Source organism: Oncorhynchus nerka, linkage group LG10, assembly GCF_034236695.1.
Source record: "Oncorhynchus nerka isolate Pitt River linkage group LG10, Oner_Uvic_2.0, whole genome shotgun sequence".
In the NCBI taxonomy this organism is placed as follows: Eukaryota; Metazoa; Chordata; class Actinopteri; order Salmoniformes; family Salmonidae; genus Oncorhynchus; species Oncorhynchus nerka.
Window position 1 is genome coordinate 36,682,580 of NC_088405.1, and position 21,697 is coordinate 36,704,276.

A 21,697-nucleotide genomic window follows, 5' to 3' on the forward strand; every position below is an offset into this window, starting at 1 on the left:
GTGCGCAAAAGTCAGCTCCCAGTATTTTTCCATCCGAATCAGAGAAGAAAGCATGCTTCTAGGACTGCCATTTCAATGGAGAGATATATGACAAAACACCTTCAGGATTGATTCAAACAACGTTTTCCATGTTTCAGTCGATATTATGGAGTTATTTCGGAAAAAAGTTTGACGTGTAGGTGACTGAATTTTCGGTTAGTTTCGGTAGCCAAATGCATAGTAACAAAACGGAACGATGTGTCCTACACAAGAATCTTTCAGGAAAAACTGGACATCTGCTATGTAACTGAGAGTCTCCTCATTGAAACATTATTCAAAGGTAAATTATTTTATTTGATTCCTTGGCTGGTTTTTGTGAATATGTTGCGTGCTAAATGCTAACGCTAAATGCTAAGCTAGCTATCACCACTCTTACACAAATTATTGATTTTCTCTGGTTCAAAAGCATATTTTGAAAATCTGAGACGACAGGATTGTTAAATACTTTTTTCTTTACATAGTTGAATGTGCTGACAACAAAATCAACAAAAATGGAAATCAAATTTAATCAACCCATGGAGGTCTGGATTTGGAGTCACACTCAAAATTAAAGTGGAAAACCACACTACAGGCTGATCCAACTTTGATGTAATGTCCTTAAAACAAGTCAAAATGAGGCTCAGTAGTGTGTGTGGCCTCCACGTGTCTGTATGACCTCCCTACAACGCCTGGGCATGCTCCTGATGAGGTGGCGGATGGTCTCCTGAGGGATCTCCTCCCAGACCTGGACTAAAGCATCCTGGACAGTCTGTGGTGCAACGTGGCGTTGGTGGATAGAGCGAGACATGATGTCCCAGATGTGCTCAATTGGATTCAGGTCTGGGGAACGGGCGGGCCAGTCCATAGCATCAATGCCTTCGTCTTGCAGGAACTGCTGACACTCCAGCCACATGAGGTCTAGCATTGTCTTGCATTAGAAGGAACCCAGGGCCAACCGCACCAGCATATGGTCTCACAAGGGGTCTGAGGATCTCATCTCGGTACCTAATGGCAGTCAGGCTACCTCTGGCGAGCACATGGAGGGCTGTGCGGCCCCCCAAAGAAATGCCACCCCACACCATGACTGACCCACCGCCAAACCGGTCATGCTGGAGGATGTTGCAGGCAGCAGAACGTTCTCCACTCCGTCTCCAGACTGTCACATGTGCTCAGTGTGAACCTGCTTTCATCTGTGAAGTGCACAGGGCGCCAGTGGCGAATTTGCCAATCATGGTGTTCTCTGGCAAATGCCAAACGTCCTGCACGGTGTTGGGCTGTAAGCACAACCCCCACCTAACCAGGGGTCAAGGTCGAATTTGCGTTTATCGTCGAAGGAATGAGCGTTACACCGAGGACTGTACTCTGGAGCGGGAGCGATTTGGAGGTGGAGGGTCCGTCACGGTCTGGGACAGTGTGTCACAGCATCATCGGACTGAGCTTGTAGTCATTGCAGGCAATCTCAACGCTGGGCGTTACAGGGAAGAAATCCTCCTCCCTCATGTGGTACCCTTCCTGCAGGGTCATCCTGACATGACAATGCCACCAGCCATACTGCTCGATCTGTGTGATTTCCTGAAAGACAGGAATGTCAGTGTTCTGCCATGGCCAGCGAATAGCCCGGATCTCAATCCCATTGAGCACGTCTGGGAACTGTTGTATCGGAGGGTGAGGGCTAGGGCCATTCCCCCCAGAAATGTCCAGGATCTTGCAGGTGCCTTGGTGGAAGAGTGGGGTAACATCTCACAGCAAGAACTGACACATCTGATGCAGTCCATGAGGAGGAGATGCACTTCAGTACTTAATGCAGCTGGTGGCCACACCAGATACTGAATAACTTTTGATTTTGACACCCCCTTTGTTCAGGGACACATTATTCCATTTATGTTAGTCACATGTCTTGTGGAACTTGTTCAGTTTATTTATCAGTTGTTGAATCTTATGGTCATACAAATATTTACACGTTAAGTTTGCTGAAAATAAACGCAGTTGACAGTGAGAGGACGTTTCTTTTTTTCCTGAGTTTATAATGGCCTCTTGCATTTCAAAGATGATTATAAAAAAAAAAGAAAGCAAGTTGTTTTCTTTGTATTATCTTTAACCAGATCAGATGTGTTATATTCTCCTACATTCATTTCACATTTCCACAAACTTCAAAGTGTTTAACTTCAAATGCTATCAAGACAGTTAGATTTGGGTATGTCATTTTAGGCGAAAACTGGAAAAAAGGGTATCCCTAAGAGGTTTTAATCGCTCAACACAGAATAGCCACATGCGCACTCCCTCAAATCGTTTGGAGAAAATATCCTTTATTTCATTCAGCTTTGTTCATTTGTATTCTTCATACTATAAAACAATATAAACTTAATGCCATGGAATTCTAAGCAAATCTTGTCTGCTAAATGAACTAGTGTAGCCCACAGCCATATTGTATAACCAGATCAGGGCCTAACATAAGGACAACTCAGAGTATGCTATTTTGTTCTTCTGAAATAGGAAACATGATATGAAGAAAGTTTAGTCTGAGACCAGTCTATTGTGATGGTGTAGGCTATATTACATGAATTTATTAGACTTTTAAAAATGGAACATCAGCAGCTTGTTGGCTATACGTGGAAACCAGGAGATGCTAAATGTGTTTATGTTGATTAACAGTCAATTACCGTGAGACCGGCAGTTATTTGCTTGACAATCACCGGCTGATGAAACTTGGTGACCGCCACATCCCTATTCATGAAGATGAAAAATCCCAGGATAGAGGCGGTCACATGAGATGCCAAAGGGCCTACAGAGTCCCATCATCTCCACGGTGTGTGTGTGTGTGTGTGTGTGTAATATGTCAGTGAGTCACCAGACAGACTTCAGTAAATATACATGAACGTAACTGTGTGTATGTACAACAGACACCAGAGCAGCTTGTGTGTGTGTGTGTGTGTTTGTGTGTGTGTGAGAGAGAGACGGGATATGTATATGTGTGTGCTCGTCAAGCGTGTGACCACAGCGTTCGACCTCAGCGCTGCGAAAGCCCACAAGCGCGTGTGTGAGAACAAGGGGGACAGTGTGTGATGTTGACGTCACATTTTCATCACTCGGATATTAAACACACACACACACACACACACACACATAGGAAGAGAAGAGTGAGGTTTAAGTGAGAACAGATTTGTAAAGGGATGAGCCTCATCCCAACCTGGCTGTTCCAGCACTGTGAAGCTGTATTTAAGATCCTGAAGTGTCAGGGTCCTGGGTGAGGCAGCGGTCAAAAGCACTGCACTGCAGTACTGGGGCACCACTGACGGGACCGGGAGCCCCCATAGGATGGCAAACAATTGGCCCAGCACCACCCGCGGTAGGAGAGGGTTTGGCCCGTGGCTTTCCCCGGCTCATCATGCTTTTGCGACCCTTTGTGCCAGGGTCGGGTGCCTGCAAGCTGACTCAGGTAGTCAGTCGAATGGTGTTTCCTCTGACAAAAGCGAGCAGTAAAAAGCGAGCAGTAAAATAAAAAGTAGGAGGCTAGGTGGGTCATGTTTCAGACGACACGTGACTCGACCTTCGCCCCTCCCGAGCCCATTGAGGCGTTGCAGAGGTGGGCCAAGGGATCTAATTCAGGAAGATACGCTTGTGGCCATACCAAACTGAACACGCCTGTACAGGGTCGGGCCTAGTAAAGCGTCAGATGTCAAGCAAAACAATGCACTCCATATGATCCTTAGGCATTAGTAATGGCCACATCTAGGTAACTGCCCAAAAAAAGGCAACACCAACAAAGTGTCTTCATAGGGTGTTGGGTCACCACTAGTTAGAACAGCTTCAATGCACCTTGGCATAGATTCTACACATGTCTGGAACTCTACTGGAGGGATGCAACGCCATTCTTGCCTGAGAAATTCCATCATTTGGTGTTTTGATGGTGGAAACCGTCGTCTCAGCCGCCACTCCAGAACCTCCCATAAGTGTTCAGTTGGGTTGAGATGCGGTGACAGACGGCCATGAAATACGGTTCACATAGTTTTCATGCTCATCAAACCATTCAGTTGCCGCTCATGCCCTTTGGACGGGGGCATTGTCATCCTATCAGGCCATTACCATGGTAGCCAAAATAATGGCATGCCCAGCATTAATATACATGACCCTAAGCATGATGGGATGTTAACTTCAGGAACCACACCTGTGTGGAAGCACCTGATTTCAATATACTTTGTATCCCTCATTTAAGTATTTCCATTCTTTTGGCAGTTACCTGTATGAAGACACTGGTATGGTGAACCATTAAAAAGTGTGTTAGTATGGGCCTCTGTAGTCAACGTTGAATACACTGGGAGAGCAGGCAGCCATTTTGACGGTCAGTAGCCTGATGCGGACTCATTCTAGCATATGAAAACTTTAGTGACCGCAAGCCTAAAACAATTGGAGGATAACAACTGACTCAAGCTAGAATTCAATGGTTATGCACTCATACGGGGGCTAAACCAGAGATACAGGTTACTGATGGCCTATTCACGGCGCAGTCAGAGCAGCTATTGCACCGTTTCCTTCTGCATGTTGTTGGAAGACCAAAGTGAAAGTAAAATGACGTTTGGGACACAAAGTGATGCTTCATGATAATCGTAAATGGATTTAAATGTGAGCGTGAGCATTTTTGTCCAATAAATAAATGACTTGCATGGACAAGTGGTTTTGTCTAGGGATTTTTGTTTGTTTTGACATTTGGCAATGTGAAACCAACCAGACGAAATAAAAAATAAAAAATTACAATGCTACAAATAGTCAAACTGATTCGAACTATAGCTCAAAACATTGTGTGTGAAAATGCAAGAGTTGTTTGCAAAGTTTGAATTCCTATTTGACAATGCCCACATCACATTCGCTAGTGTTAGGTAAAGGATGCTTCAAATGAGCTTCAGTTGTAGACTACCCTTAGGACTGTTTCCACTAGGGGGGGAGAGTAGAGTCTCTCTGCCCCACCGCCAGCGTGTGCGTCCTGTATCTCTGCAGGGGGTTGTGAAGCGGCAAGCGATCAAACGGACAGATGGTGCAGCGCCTGAGCGAACAAGAATCCACCTCGGCATCTTAATAAGGAGTCACTGGGACCAAGCGCAGCAAGCTAGCTAATCCCCTCCACACCCCTCTGTGCTATCTCCTGCTTACCTGGTCAGGCCCTGGTATGGGGCAGAAAGACTGGTGGTTGTGGTGGGGGGGTTGCTTCCTTTGAAATGGAAGCCTGTGTGGGGTGTGAAGGGAACTCAGCCAAAGAGAGGATGGGCAGTGGAAAAATAAGCTATTCTTAATATCAGGAACGGATGGTTATCTGTGTTGCGGTGTGTGTGAGAGAGCGAGCAAATGAGTGCTGACCTGGAGGCGAGCCACAGTCGTGGGCGCAGGGCTTGGCTGATGTCACTTCCTGCCGCCTGTGGTCTGTGTGTATCCGTCTGGTAGGAGCGCAGCAGGAACAGCACCTAGACCACACACACACACACACACACACCATTTCAACTGGTTAAGTAATAACCGTGTGTGTAGCTGAACGACTGAGGCGTGAAGTGCCGTGCGTTCGACTAGGCAAACAATCGCTGAGGTTCGGAGACGTTCACAAACAAAGTCTAAGTAGTTTACATTGGTCTGAAAAACGTTGTGTGCAGTTACCATGTGGCTGTTTGGGACCAAGAAAGACATAACATTTTGTTACGTGCATTACAAAATGGCCTAATGATAATATTACTCAGTTGAGATTAGGGATGCACATTTTGGGGAATATTCAGAGGTGGAAACTTTCCATGGGAATTCACGGGAATTAATATTAATACCATTTAAATGTAGATGTTTCCGGCATTGGATATATTTAACATATCATATGGAGACAGAAATATAACACTTTTACCTTGTCATAAGTAGACATAATTGCAAATGATTAAATCCTTCCAATAGAAATAAAAATATTTTTGTAATGAATTGAACTTAAATTAAATGAATTGACTCTTCATGGGATGATTTCACAGAACAAAATAAAAGGAAATATTGAATGATCCATCGCATCTCCCAAAAACGTTTTTACATAGATCTGTAAAATGATAGTCTAGAAACTAAAGCTTTGGTTGTCTCCCTCTCAGGCTTCCATGTCTTCTCCCTGGACCTCCTCAATGTCCACCTCTTGAACATCAGACTGAGGCCTCATCTTCACTGTCACTTTCCAACCTTATTGAGGATGGTTTGTTGTCAAGCTCAAAAAGCCTCAAATTTCCCGGATGGCCAGCAATTTTTCAACCCTTGTATCGGTCAGCCTGTTGCATGCCTTAGTGTCTGTGTTCCCAAACAAGACCAGTTGCGCTCTGAGGCGGCTGATGTTGGTAGGATTTGGAGGATGATTGAGGCAACAGGGGAAAGAGTTTCAGATACAAAGTCCCTTCCACCAGGTGGCTGATGCAATATGGCAGTCGTGCCAACATATCTTATCTCCAACCCAAAGCCCTTGCTTGGAAGTGTACTTCACCAGACTGCCAAGAACCTTGCCCTCATTCAGGCCAAGGTGGCGAGACACAGTAGTGATGACACCACAGGCCTTGTTGATCTCTGCACCAGACAGGATGCTCTTGCCAGCATACCTGAGGTCCCACATGTACGCTGCGGCATGTATGGGATTCAGGCAGAAGTCGTCACGCTTTTTGATGTATTTCAGAACTGCAGTTTCCTCTGCTTGGAGCAACAGTGAAGTGGGCAGGGCAGTACGGACTTCTGACATCTGCAGCAGTCTGAACAACAGACAGGATGGCATTGTCTCCCTCAATCCATGTAATGGCTACTGCTATAGGTTTCAGGAGTTTCAGGCTTCTTAGCACTCTCTCCAAAAATACATCATCCAGGAGGATCCTCTTGATGGGGCTGTCAAATCAAATATTGTATTTAATATTTATTTTACCTTTATTTAACTAGGCATGCCAGTTAAGGACAAATTCTTATTTTCAATGACGGCCTAGGAACAGTGGGTTAACTGCCTTGTTCAGGGGCAGAAAGACAGATTATTACCGTGTCAGCTAGGAGATTTGATCCAGCAACCTTTCAGTCACTAGTCCTACACTCTAACCACTAGGCTACCTGCCGCCCCGTATATTGGTCACATACACATGGTTAGCAGATATTAATGCGAGAGTAGCGAAATGCTTGTGCATCTAGTTCCGACAATGCAGTAATATCTAGTTTGATTATCTAAAGTAATCTAACAAACTATAGTTTTGGCAAGTCGGTTAGGACATCTACTATGTGAAAAGTAATTTTTCCAACAACTGTTAAAAGACAGATTATTTCACTTATAATTCACTGTATCACAATTCCAGTGGGTCAGAAGTTTACATGCACTAAGTTGACTGTGCCTTTAAACAGCTTGGAAAATTCCAGAAAATTATGTCATGGCTTTAGAAGCTTCTGACTAATTTACAAAATTTGAGTCAATTGGAGATGTACCTGTGATTGTATTTCCTGGCCTACCTTCAAAGTCAGTGCCTCTTTGCTTGACATCATTGGAAAATCAAAAGAAATCAGCTAAGCAATTTCCAAATGCCTCAAGGTACCACGTTCATCTGTACAAACAATAGTATGCAAGTATAAACACCATGGGACCATGCAGCCGTCATAACACTCAGGAAGGAGACACGTTCTGTCTCCTAGAGACGAACATACTTTGGTGCGAAAAGTGCAAATCAATTCCAGAAAAACAGCAAAGGACCTTGTGAAGATGCTGGAGGAAACAGGAACAAAAGTATCTATAGCCACAGTAAAATGAGTCCTATAATCGACATAACCTGATGAAAAGGGGGGAGGCTTGCAAGCCGAAGAACACCATCCCCAACCGTGAAGCACGGGGGTGGCCGCATCATGTTGTGGGGGTGCTTTGCTGCAGGAGGGACTGGTGCACTTCACAAAATAGATGGCATCATGAGGGTGGAAAATTAAGCGGATATATTGAAGGAACATCTCAAGACATTAGTCAGGAAAATGGCTTAATGACGACAAAGTCAAGGTATTGCAGTGGCCATCAAAGCCCTGACCTCAATCCTATAGAACATTTGTGGGCAGAACTGAAAAGGTGTGTGCGAGCAAGGCGGCCTACAAACCTGACTCAGTTACACCAGCTTTGTCAGGAGGAATGGGCCAAAATGCACCCAACCTATTGTGGGAAACTTGTGGAAGGCTTACCCAAAACATTTGACCCAAGTTATAACAATTTAAAGGCAATGCTACCAAATACTAATTGAGTGTATGCACACTTCTGACCCACTGGGAATGTGATGAAAGAAATAAAAGCTGAAATAAATCTCTACTATTATTCTGACATTTGACATTCTTAAAATAAAGTGGTGATCCTAACTGACCGAAGACAGGGAATTTCTACTAGGATTAAATGTCAGGAATTGTGAAAAACCGAGTTTAAATGTATTTGGCTAAGGTGTATGTAAACTTACGACTTCAACTGTACCTTTAATTCAATTTATTAAAGTGGCCAGAGATTTGAGTATATACAGTGAGGGAAAAAATTATTTGATCCCCTGCTGATTTTGTACGTTTTCCCACTGACAAAGAAATTAGTCTATAATTTTAATGGTAGGTTTATTTGAACAGTGAGAGACAGAATAACAACAACAAAAAATACAGAAAAACACATGTCAAAAATGTTATAAATTGATATGCATTTTAATGAGGGACTCTGACAACATATCCCAGCGATGTTTCCGTGAAACAGAGAATCTCTGATGTCTCTCTGGAAGGCAACTCGTGCCCTAATTTTGTCCACCTTGTTATCTAGAGATTGGACATTGGCAAGTAATATGCTCGGAAGCGGTGGATGTGTGCTCGCTGACCAGTAGGCCGCTCCTGCGGCGACCGCGTTGTTTTGGGTCGACCTCTGGGATAAGATCCCATGTCCAGGGTGGAGGTCCGAACAAAGGATCCGCTTTGGGAAAGACGTATTCCTGGTCATAATGTTGGTAAATTGTAATCTCTTTTATATCCAATAGTTCTTCCCGGCTGTATGGAATAAGACTTGAGAATTCCTGGGCTAACAATGTAAGAAATAATAAATAAAATACATAAAAAAATAACCTAAAGCGAGGCGACCATCTCTGTCGGCGCCATCTTGTCCATATCGGCAAACTGTGATATGGCCATTTCTTGGAGACTCCTTCCCCTCCAGGAGACTGTCAAACATGATGACAACAGCACCCCAACGAGTGTTACTGGGCAGCTTATTCTCACTTTGCTGCTATAACTTGATGACCCACATACCTAACCATTTCCTTGATCAAGCAGCCTTCATGTTTGCAGCATTGTCTGTCACTAGTGTCTTCAGCTCATCTGCAATGTAGAGACCGGTGTGTCTGTTGTCCCTTGTGTCTGTGCTCTTGTAGAATACTGGTTGAGGGGTGGAGATGTAGTTAATTATTCCTTGCCCAAAAACATTCGACCACCCATCAGAGATGATTGCAATACAGTCTGCTTTCTCTATGATTTGCTTGACCTTCACTTGAACTCTGTTGAACTGCATCCAGCAAATGAGTAGATAAAGCATGTATGGTTGGAGGGGTGTATGCTGGACGAAGAACTTTCAGAAATCACTTCCAATACACATTGCCTGTGAGCATCAGAGGTGAAAGAGTTGCATACACAGCTGTAGCAAGACATTCATCCGGATTTCTCTGACTACGTTCCTCCATTGAGTAAAAAAAAACTCCTGATTCCAGGAGGACCATGAGCTGTTGCTATCGATAAGGTGTCGGATTCATCATTTTCACCTCGAATAGAAGTAGAGGGACTTTTGTTAGAGGTTGCTTGTTGTGAGGGCTGAAGGAACTTTATGCACTTGGTCAGATGATTCTGCATCTTTGTTGCATTCTTCACATATGATTTGGCACAGTATTTGCAAATGTACACAGCTTTTCCTTCTACATTAGCTGCAGTGAAATGTCTCCACACATCAGATTAGTGCCCATGGCATTTTCCTGTAAAGATTAGGAAAAAAATGAGTAAAAAACCCCCAACACAAATACAATTCCAAGTACAGATAAATAGTTCAGCAGTTTAAACAACTCATTTGTAAGATAGATGCTTTAAAATGAAACATGTTTGGAAACAGGTGAATTAACACTCCTCGGTTAACAGGCTCAAGCAAGCTAAAACCAACATGGTAGCAAAAACTAACTAGCAGAAATTGTTAACAAGTTAGAAATTATTTAAACACACTTTGCTGTAGGCTACTATTTACTAGTTAACAAAAAAATGTCATAAAATATATATTCACCCCACCCAGTATTGTAATCAAAACTTACCAGAAAGCATGTCGTCCTTGGCTCAGACAGTGTAGTAGTGTGGGCTCAATAGCATCTCATTAGTGTGCAAGATCTTGAGAATCAGCTGTACATGTGATAGAAAAGTATACTGCACATGTGATGGAAGAATGCACTGTGCATGCAGAGGGTTGCAATTCCATTGTATTGGGGATAGTTCAAGCAAAATATGCCACAAGACGTAGAATTGCCTTATGTGTATCACACAAAAAAGGTTCACTGTCATAAGCTAACTTTTTTTAAATGAATTGAAGAAAAATTCCCAAAATTCCCAGGCTTAACTTCCCATTGAAAATTTCCAGAAAAATTCTGGAAATTTACTGGAAAGTTTCCGACTCTTGCAAACCCTAGTTGATATATTGCCGATGTTACAATGGAGAGACCAAGACCGATATTCTGAGGCTAGGTCGGATGATGTGTAGTCTGTATAGGATGTATTCTGACGCAGTGCCTGTGTACTCGGCATCCTCGGTTCTCTGTGTACTCGGTGTATTCTGGGCCCTAGTAAGTATACTCTTTAGCTGGGCCACAGCCACAGTGGAGGAAGCCATTCATTACACCATGCAGGGAAGGCAACAGGGGAAAACCAGGCAGACCACGTAGCATCAGACCTGGCTCCCAGCCAACGCCCACTGGCCTTCACAAACAGCCCCCACCACACCCCTCTTTTCTCCCTGTCACCGTCGTTCCCTGCCCCCTCCAAACTCTGAACTGGGAAGTCCCTAGTGGGAGTCTCAGCCGGATTAATCCGGACTCGATCCGAGGAAACAGGAATATTTATAGAACCCAAACCGTCCTACAAAAAGCATGAGACTGAGCAAAAACCAGAGGTGGGACGAGAAGGGAGATGGGATGAGACGGAGCTAAAATAAAGAAGCCCCAGTCAGATGAGATCCATAAAGCAGAAGGGTCATGGTCCGATGTTTTAGCCCAGGAAGGAGAAGGGAGATGGGATGAGACGGAGCTAAAATAAAGAAGCCCCAGTCAGATGAGATCCATAAAGTAGAAGGGTCATGGTCCGATGTTTTAGCCCAGGAAGGAGAAGGGAGATGGGAGTGAGAGGTCACTGTTGTGTCCCTGCCTGGAGATGGAACCGTGGCGGAGGTGGACCTATCGTTTGACCTGCCGTTTTGATGAGGGACACCACCTCTTTGGGGAAACTTTATGGGAATGGTTTGGCAACGTTTGAGATGAATACAAAACAAAATCAAACTCTCTGTAAGGTTTGTTTTTTGTGAGGCGTTTTACAGTCAGTGTTGAGTGTGTGTGTTGGGTGAGTGTGTCACTTTTAGCCCGGTAAAAATAGTGGTGGTGTAGGAGGACTCTTCCGAGCCTGTTATCAGGCTGCAGTCCCTCCCACATCCACAACCAGGGACAGACCACAGGGCACGGCTAGACACACACACACACACAAAAGTACAGCCTTATGCAAGGACCCACCAGAAAACACAAACCACACACAAAAACTTACTGAATAAGATGCTTACAAAAAAAAGCATACCCTCTATTAATTTTGTCACATTTACACACAAGCATCCAAACAAAACTCAAAACCAATGATAAACATGGCACCACCGACACACATATATATATATATATATATATATATACAAACGTTCTGAGACAAACAAGCAAGCCCAGACAAACAAGCCCATCATCAATCGTGACGAGTTGGAGGTCAACTGCACCCCGGGGACGTGTTGGTTATTTCCATTTGTGCAGACGGTGGAGAGACATGAGCAGTGTGTGTGTGTTTTGAAGGGTCCGAGCAGACCCGAGCAGCTGGGGTCGTTGTATTAGAACATTGAGCCAGAGAGAGCATGGAGTGGTGACCTGTGTTCTCGTTCATCAGTCACGTAAGTAGGCTTGGGCGGTATCTAGATTGTCATGCCTTTGTCATACCTTTATACCTACTCCACATGACCAAAAGTATGTGGACAGCTGCTCGTCGAACATCAATGGGCATGGGCATTAATATGGAGTTGGTCCCCCTTTGCTGCTAGAACAGCCTCCGCTCTTCTGGAAAGGCTTTCCACTAGATGTTGGAACATTGAATGGAATCAAGTCCTCGCAGCAGCCACAAGAGAATTAACGAGGTCAGGCACTGATGTTGGGTGATTAGGCATGGCTCGCAGTCAGCATTCCAATTCATCCCAAAGGTCCTCGATGGGGTTGAGGTCAGGGTTCTGTGCAGGCCAGGCAAGTTCTTCCACACCGATCTCAACTAAACCATTTCTGTATGGACCTCGCTTTGTACATGGGGGCATTGTCATGCTGAAACAGGAAAGGGCCTTCCCTAAACTGTTGCCACAAAGTTGGAAGCGCAGAACCATCTAGTATGTCATTGTATGCTGTAGAGTTAAGATTTTCCTTCACTGGAACTAAGGGGCCTAGCCCAAACCATGAAAAAATGCCCCAGACTATTATTCCTCCACCAAACTTTATATGGCACTATGCATTGGGCCAGGTAGCGTTCTCCTGGCATTCGCCAAACCCAGAATCGTCCGTCGGACTGCCAGATGGTGAAGCGTGATTCATTGTTTCCACTGCTCCAGAGTCCAACTGCAGCGAGCTTTACACCACCGCAGCCAACGCTTGGCATTGTGATCTTAAGCTTGTGTGTGGCTGCTCGGCCATGGAAACCCAAACTCATTTCCCAACGAACAGTTCTTGTGCAGACGTTGCTTCCAGAAGCAGGTTTGGAACTTGATAGTGAGTGTTGGAACTCTGTAGTGGGGACAGACTATTTCTACGCGCTACACACTTCAGCGGTCCTGTTTTGAGAGCTTGTGTGGCCTACCACTTCGCGGCTGAGCCGTTGTTGCTCCTAGACGTTTCCACTTCACCATAACACCACTTACAGTTGACCGGGACAGTTCTAGCAGGTCAGACATTTGACAAACTGACTTGTTAAAAATTCTATGAAGGTGCCACGTTGAAAGTCACTGTGTGCTTCAGTAAGGACATTCTACTGTCAATGTTTGTCTATGGAGATTGAATGGTTAGCGCTCAATTTTATACACCTGTCAACAACGAGTGTGGCTGAAATAGCCGAACCAACTAATTTGAAGGGGTGTCCACATACTTCTATATATATAGTGTACATTACACAATACCGGGACATTCGGTAATACCGGCACTGAACACAAGGACTATTTTCAAACCCCACTGAATCTTTGTAATATCAAGGTTAGTAATGCTAATAAGTATATGTAAACATATGTGAACCCTTTGGAATTACCTGATTTATGCATAAATTGGTCATAAAATTCGATCTGATCATCCAAGTCTCAACAATAGACACAGTGCTTAACCTAATAACACACAAATTATTGTATTTTTCTTGTCTATATTGAGTACATAATTTAAGCATTCAGTGTAGGTTGGAAAAAGTATGTGAACCCCGAGGCTAATGACTTCTCCAAAAGCTAATTGGAGTCAGGAGTCAGCTAACCTGGAGTCCAATCAATGAGATGAGATTGGAGATGTTGGTTAGAGCTGCCCTGCCCTATAAAAAACACTCACAAAATGTGAGTTTGCAATTCAAAAGAAGCATTGACTGATGTGAACTACGCCTCGAACAAAAGAGATCTCAGAAGACCTAAGATTATGAATTGTTGACTTGCATAAAGCTGGAAAGGGTTACAAAAGTTCTCAAAAGCCTTGATGTTCATCAGTCAACAGTAAGACAAAGTGTCTATAAATGAATAAAGTTCAGCACTGTTGCTACTCCCTCTAGGAGTGGCCGTCCTGCAGAGATGACTGCAAGGGGCGGCAGGTAGCCTAGTGGTGGCAGGTAGCCTAGTGGTTAGAGCGCTGGGCCAGTAACGAAAGATCGAGTCCCCGAGCTGACAAGGTAAAAAAAAGCTGTCGTTCTGCCATTGAACAAGGCAGTTAACCCACTGTTCCTAGGCAGTCATTGTAAATAAGAATTTGTTCTGAACTGACTTGTCAAATTTAACAATTAAAAATGTTTTTTAAAATATAAAAGAGCACAGCGCAGAATGCTCAATGAGGTTAAGAAGAATCCTATAGTGTCACCTAAAGACTTACAGACATCTCTTGAACATGCTGACATCTCCGTTGACGAGTCCACGATACATAAAGCACTAAACAAGAATGGTGATCATGGGAGGACACCATGGAAGAAGCCACTGCTGTCCAAAAAAAACATTGCTGCACGTCTGAAGTTCAAAAAAAGCACCTGAATGTTCCACAAGTGGATAAATATTCTGTGGACAGATGAAATTACAGTTGAGTTGTTTGAAAGAAACATAAAATCGTGTGAAAAAAAAAAAAAAAGTACAACTAAAGTACGTTGGTGCATCATGATTTGGGGCTGCCTCAGGGCCTGGACAGCTTGCTATCGTCGACAGGAGAATATATTCCCAAGTTCATCAAAAGAATGTAAGGCTATCAAATCAAATGTTATTAGTCACATGCGCCGAAAACAACAACCTTACAAGGAAATGCTTACTTACGAGCCCCTAACCGACAAGAATAGGAGATAAAAGTAACAAATAAGGAGCAGTAAAAAACAACAATATATTCAGGGGGTGCCGGTACAGAGTTGATGTGCGGGGGCACCGGTTAGTTGAGGTAGTATGTACATGTACATGTAGGTAGAGTTAATTACAGTGACGATGCATAGATGACAACAGAGAGTGGCAGTGGTGTGGAGAGGGGGGGGGGGGGGGGGGGCAATGTGAATAGTCTGGGTAGCCACTTGACTAGATGTTCAGGAGTCTTATGGCTTGGGGGTAGAAGCTGTTTAGAAGACTCTTGGACCTGGTAGCAGAGAGAGCAGTGTATGACATGGGTGGCTGGAGTTTGACACATTTTCAGGGCCTTCCTCTGACACCGCCTGGTATAGAGGTCCTGGATGGCAGGAAGCTTGGCCCCAGTGATGTACTGGGCCATTCGTACTACCCTCTGTAGAGCCTTGCGGTCAGAGGCTGAGCAGTTGGCATACCAGGCAGTGATGCAACCGATGGTGCAGCTGTAGAACCTTTTGAGGATCTGAGGACCCATGCCAAATCTTTTCAGTCTCCTGAGGGGGAATAGGTTTTGACGTGCACTCTTCACGACTGTCTTGGTGTGCTTGGACCATGTTAGTTTGTTGGTATGTGGACACCAAGGAACTTGCAGTTCTCAACCTGCTCCACTACAGTTCCTTCGATGAGAATGGGGGTGTGCTCGGCCCTCCTTCTACTGTAGTCCACAATCATCTCCTTTGTCTTGATCACGTTGAGGGAGAGGTTGTTGTCCTGGCACCACACGGCCAGGTCTCTGACCTCCTCCCTATAGGATGTCTCGTTGTTATCGGTGATCAGGCCTACCATTGTTGTCATCTGCAAACTTAATGATGGTGTTGGAGTCGTGCCTGGCCGTACAGTCATGAGTGAACAGGGAGTACAGGAGTGGCCCAGTCAGAGTCCTGACCTCAACCCGATTGAGATGCTGTGGCATGATCTCAAGAGAGAGGTTCACACCAGACATTCCAAGAATATTGCTGAACTGAAACAGTTTTGTAAAGAGGAATGGTCCAAAATTCCTCCTGACCGTATGTGAAAACGTATAGTTTGTGTGTTATTAGTTGAAGCAGACCGTGTTTGTCTATTGTTACGACTTCATGCCAAAATCCAGGTCATTTCAAAGGGTTCACATACTTTTTCTTGCCACTGTACTAAATTAGCAAACCAAATGTTCAACTGCAGAGCATTGAGCACATTTTAGACAGCTAACTGAATACCTATAAGATATCCAGCTGGCAAACATTTAGTTGTGAATTCCATACTCTAACTAGATCACCTGGAGAGGGCTGCAAAACATTGAGTGACTCACAAGGCTCCAGTCTATCGTCGTTGTGTGACTGGATGACTGGATACTACCGGTAAGCTTCATAACGAAACATTTCGACAGCTGAAACATATTGCACAAGTTAACCGCAGGTATTTACTTAAAAAGTAGCTACAAATATTCAAATGTATGAACAGTTTCAAAGGTATTGAAAAACCATCCAGTGACTATTTCCAAATACCCCAGTATAAGTGGTATACCGCCCAAGCTTACATACATGTACGACTCACTACTCACACTACAGACCCTGTCCAGCGACAGTACAGCCTGGTCCCAGATCTGTTTGTGCTGAACTAGTACTACTCCCTACAGACCCTTTCTAGCTATAGCCTGGTCCCAGATCTGTTTGTGCTGAACTAGTACTACTCCCTACAGACCCTTTCTAGCTATAGCCTGGTCGCAGATCTGTTTGTGCTGTCTTGCCAACTAACCAACTCCATGGTCAACCATAGGACTTGGTAAGACAGCACAAACAGGCCTGGGAACAGATTTCCATCTCTTGCAGAATAGCACTGAGGCTACAAAAACCTTTAATTTTTTTTTTAAATGTTAAATCCATGAGGGAGTCTAGAGTTCAACTCCGGATTTGTGATGTGAAAATACACAAAAGGATTCATTCCCCACCGCACAACCTCAAAACACTACTGACCGCGCCAGGCGTACTGGGTAGACAGGCCTACATGGCGTCGCTGGAGCGTGCAGGAAGGGACGTCGTGTTCTATTAGTGCTGGTCCGCCTGTTTCCTCGCTAGGCAGGTCCAGGGGAACCCGGGTTGCGTCAACAGAAACTTACTGGGTAGACCGGAGCGCTGCTGGCGAACACAGTGTTCTGTGGTGCTTTAATCAAATACCCATCTCTCCAATAAACTCTAACCTGCCTGCTGATGCACGATTCTCTGGGGACTGTCTCCTGAAGACACTGCAGGTCACACAGCTAGGGGTGTGGGAGAGAAAGCCGGCAAGAGTGGGTCAATGTACTAGTAGTGGGTATCGATGGGTCTCGGCAGGTATGCTGTGTGCACTGTCGATGGAGGTGAGAAGGGGCATTCTGGATAGCAACATGTTAAATCTTCAAAAATGAAAGCCAGGAAGGTTTTTCCAATATGGAAGAAGAGACTCCAACATCTGCTACACACACCAACTGACTCTCTGACAGTGGCCAGAACACATTAACATACATTAGCCATACCCTGCAGCTGAACGCACTGTCCTCGTCATTTCAGCAAAAACAGGCCCGCAGTATCTCCGCTATCTAGTGGGCCCTGGGTGATGCTCCGGTCTACACGTACGCTCCGTCTATCTCTACCTCTCTCCTCCACAGTGTTTACGCCTGCATACAACCCCGGCCCTCCCCCCCCAGCCAAACACCACCCAGCATATCCAAACACTCCAGTTTATCTGGGGCGCATCACGGGAAAGACACCCCTCTGCATTCAGATATACCAAGCGGGACCTGACACGCTGCGTTCCTGCCCAGTCTATATCTGTGGTGCATCGTCTGAAGTGAAGAGCCTGGCTGCAAAGAGGCAAGAGCAGGCACGCAAACAGATGTGGGTATGTAGCCCATCGCCGCTCTCTCCTCCCTGGCCACAGAGAGAGGGCTCCCCCTGTCATCTTCCACAGAGAGACACAGAGAGAGAGACACACACAGAGAGAGACAGACAGAGAGGGCTCCCCCTGTCATCCTCCACAGAGAGAGAGACACACACACACAGAGAGAGAGAGAGACAAAGACAGACAGAGAGAGAAACAGAGGGCTCCCCCTGTCATCCTCCACAGAGAGAGACACACACAGAGAGAGAGACAGAGATCTGTGGAAGCTCCACATATGACCACCATGACATGAAAGAAAACAAACCCTGCTCCTCCAAAGCCTCACATAAGCCTCTGGGAGTGCACTTCCCCTGCCATCCCTCACTTTCCATCGCTCTCCTTCTTGCTCCCTCTCTCTCTCTCTATCTCCCGCTCACCCCCCCTAACAGTTTCCATCGCTCTCTCCCCATTCCTCTCCCTCTATCCCATAGACCTCCATGAAACCCAGCCAGTATTGAATACAAGAAACCACTATCAAATCGTAACTGTCAGATCACGGAAAGAAAATACTAAACAAAGCTGTTCATTCCTCCCCCTGACTCTGCACCACCCCTGATTTGGGCCACTCTGTCCCCCCATGTCCCATTAGGAGTGAGCCCAGCGCCAATGACTCATCAGTCTGTGTTGATATTACTGTGTGAGTGTTTGGTTGTGTTGTCAGAATGTGTTGATAGTACTAAATATGTATTTACCCTGGACTGTCACAGTGTGATAATGGGGCTGATGGGATGTGCACTGTGTTGACAGGATGTGTTGAGCGCTGTGGGTGTGGGTGTCTTTTTTCAGTGTGTCGCCAGTATCAGAGAGTGGAATTGGTTCTAGACCTGGAGCAGGATTCCGTGGATGTGGTTCTGCTGGGTTCTAGGCCCGGCTTCCAGAGGCAGGTCCTCCAGTAGAGTCTGGATGGTGGAGGGGACCTGGGTTACCATGACGAACGGGACCAGGGCCCGGGCGGCCATCTCACGGGTCCGGTAGACCGCAGAACGACCACACCTGGAACAAACAGGGCAGGTTAGAGGAGGAGGATTCTATAAAAAGCCATACTAACTGCCCACACACACCCCTGTGTTTGGGTGAACAGTATACTGTATGAGAATAACTCCAAACCAATGAGTGGATTGATGTCGGAGACTGAATAAACATCCGTTATCTAGCTCTCAGGGAAGCAGGACGACCCTCTTTCACACACACGATCCTCTACTGTACCGTACATGAGAGGTGTCAGGGAATGTGGTCCCTGTTCAGTCACCCTTAACACCTGCTAAAATTAGCCTTGTTTACTAGTGACGGTCCGCCCGTCCCTCTCCAATGTCAAAGCTTGCATGGAGGCAGCGTGGGCGGGACATGGGTGAGACGTGTGAGGGAGGTGGGTATGAGGGCCTTTCGGTTGACTTTTGAGGACCGATTGACAGACTGATTGACTTACATTAACAGACAGACATGGCCCCTCCATGCATTGTCTGAATGGTGAGAAGCAAGTCTCACTGGGGCTTTTTCAGCATCTTGTGCCCCAGCCAATACGCGGGGGGGGGGGGATTAAGAGGTGAGGGGTAGGAAAGACAGGAGAGTTACGGGGTAGGAGAGTTAGGGGTAAGGGAATTTAAGGGTGAGGTGACTGGGAGCTGCTGCGACGTTGGCTGTTTGCAGCCGGGGCCTGCTGCGTCACACTGCGCGTGCGTGTGTGTGTGTGTGTGTGTGTGTGTTTACGGGGCCGCAGAGGAGCCGAGTGCTTTACGAGCAGCTCAAGCCAAACAAACAGCCTTTCGCCATGCCGCTCTGGAAACTCCAGAGGAGCGTCCATCCATCACCGCGGCGGCTTATGGAACGAAATGTCTCAATTAAGACGTTCTGCTGCTCTGAGAGTTAGCTTGGCCTGGAAGATACGTTTCCAAACCCCACAACTGTTCCTCCCCTTCTCTACCCATACACTAGAATCACACACACATACACTGTCAACAAATGGCCCTCCACCTGCTGTGTCATAACTCGCAGACCGAAACAAGAGGCCCTGTGTCAAACAGATACAACAGTTATAATTCCTCTGCTCTGAACTGTCTCTCTCGCTCTCTCACACACACACACACACACAGCCTAATGAACAACCCCTCTGCTTGCCCCCTACCTCATCAACCCCCCAGCCCCATATGTTAACGATCAGTGCTAATTTGTCCCATTAAAACTCTTTGTAGAGGAAATGACCGTTTGGAGGGGTGTAATTTTAGAAACAGGGCCGTCCGAAGCAGTCTCCAGGGGGTCAGGACACAGACTGGGGACGGAGATCTGCTCTAAACACCAGCCCAGAGGAGGGGAGGGCCAGTGGGGGCATCTGGGGCTCATTTGGGTCCTGGCAGTCCAGTTTCCTCCCTAGTGACTGTCTCTGTTAACACTAAACTAGCTCCACTCTGAGCCTTAATGGAGCCCGTTAGGGAGGAATGAATACTGACTGTTACAGTGAAATGAGATCGGCAGAGGAGACCACAGCGAGAAAGAGAGAGGGAGGAACAGAGGGAGGGAGGAAGGACATGCAGAGTCAGAGACGCTTGGTCTGGATAGTGGAAAAACGATAAACGGTATCAGGTTAGTCAGAAGCAGTGCCAGTCAGCCAGGGGCACAAAGAGAGGGAGAGAGAGAACGAAAACAGTCTGTTCATCTTCCACAGATGGAGGGAGTCACGGGTAGGGAGGGACGGGGGAAATATTGCGAACCTATCACCCTTACTGACGAGGGCAAGGCTGAGCCGATAGAGGAACGCAAGAGATGGTGAGATCGGTCAGAGAGAGGCAAATCAGAGGAAGGGAGCTGGGGATGAGACGGATGGCGGGAGATCGGGATGGAAAGGTGGATTAAGACTGCTGGGATAAGAGTGGAGATAAGTCCTGGAGGTAGGGGAGGAGGTGGCAGATCGTTATCACCCTCCCAGACACATCCACACGCGCCTGGGGGAGAGAGAGAAAGAGAGACAAGGCCTGAACCAGAGCAGCCAGGGCCCTGCTATATTTAACATCCTCAACATGTGGGTTTCATTTGAGGGGGATGTGCACTGCATACCTCCACTGACAAGAACCAGCCAGCCAGCACTCTGGCCTTGGAGCGGTTAACCCCCACTGTACCAGACCAGCAATCCTCTATCCATCAGGCAACATAGGGAGTTGAGCCAGAGAGGTGACTGAGCACAAAGCATACATTACGTCGAGGGGGGAAATAAATAGGGGTTTAAATCTTTCAGGACAAACACCATAAAACATACTAGAACACAACAAAGTGAGACCCTACTCACAGAGTAAAGCAGCTTGGTCAGTGTCCTGTTGCATAACATCTTAGAGGGTATCATTATGTCTTCAGACAGCTTTTTCTCATTCAGTGGTTATTACAGTGGAACTGTGTGCACTTGGGAGTGTGTGTGTGTGCATGCGTCAGCTCCTCCGCTGAACGTTATCTGGCCGGTCACAGAGCATTCCAACCTCAAGGCCCTGTCCTCCCTGACCCTGTCCTCCCTCTGTCCCAGGCACCGAACACACACAGCCCTCCTCTCCTCGTCCTCCCTGCCTACTTATGGTCTACGGCAGTGTTTCCCAGCTCCAGTCCTGGAGTAGCCCCAACAGCACACATTTCTGTTGGAGCCTGGGACAAACATACCTCATTCAACTCATTTAGGGCTGAAGGAGAAGTTGAAGAGTACTTTTGGAGTTACACTGGTCTAAGGGAGAACCTCTTCAAAAGAGCATCTTAAATAAGACATCTGTCCCCCAGCCCGTAAAAACATCGACTTGCACTTGTATTTTCATACAAGTACAGATTTTGCCGTGTACTACTTTATTGGCGGAAAAATACTTCATACGACTGTGATATGGATGGGCGTGGCCTCCGGCTCCTGGGCGGTTTGCAGGTGCTGCAGGGGAA

The 21,697-nt window shown here is 46.0% G+C and overlaps 1 protein-coding gene across 1 annotated transcript in view; it reads right to left on the reverse strand.

Annotated features, from left to right (window-relative positions):
* LOC115135246 (tRNA (32-2'-O)-methyltransferase regulator THADA) overlaps window positions 1–21,697 on the reverse strand; it is a 135,896-nt gene that overhangs the window by 75,921 nt on the left and 38,278 nt on the right. The window contains exons 29-30 of the mRNA XM_029669731.2: window positions 18,622–18,790; window positions 5,368–5,471 (exon numbers count right to left, since the gene is read on the reverse strand). Of these exons, the coding sequence (XP_029525591.1) occupies window positions 5,368–5,471; window positions 18,622–18,790 (273 nt within the window). The remainder of the gene's footprint in view (window positions 1–5,367; window positions 5,472–18,621; window positions 18,791–21,697) is intronic.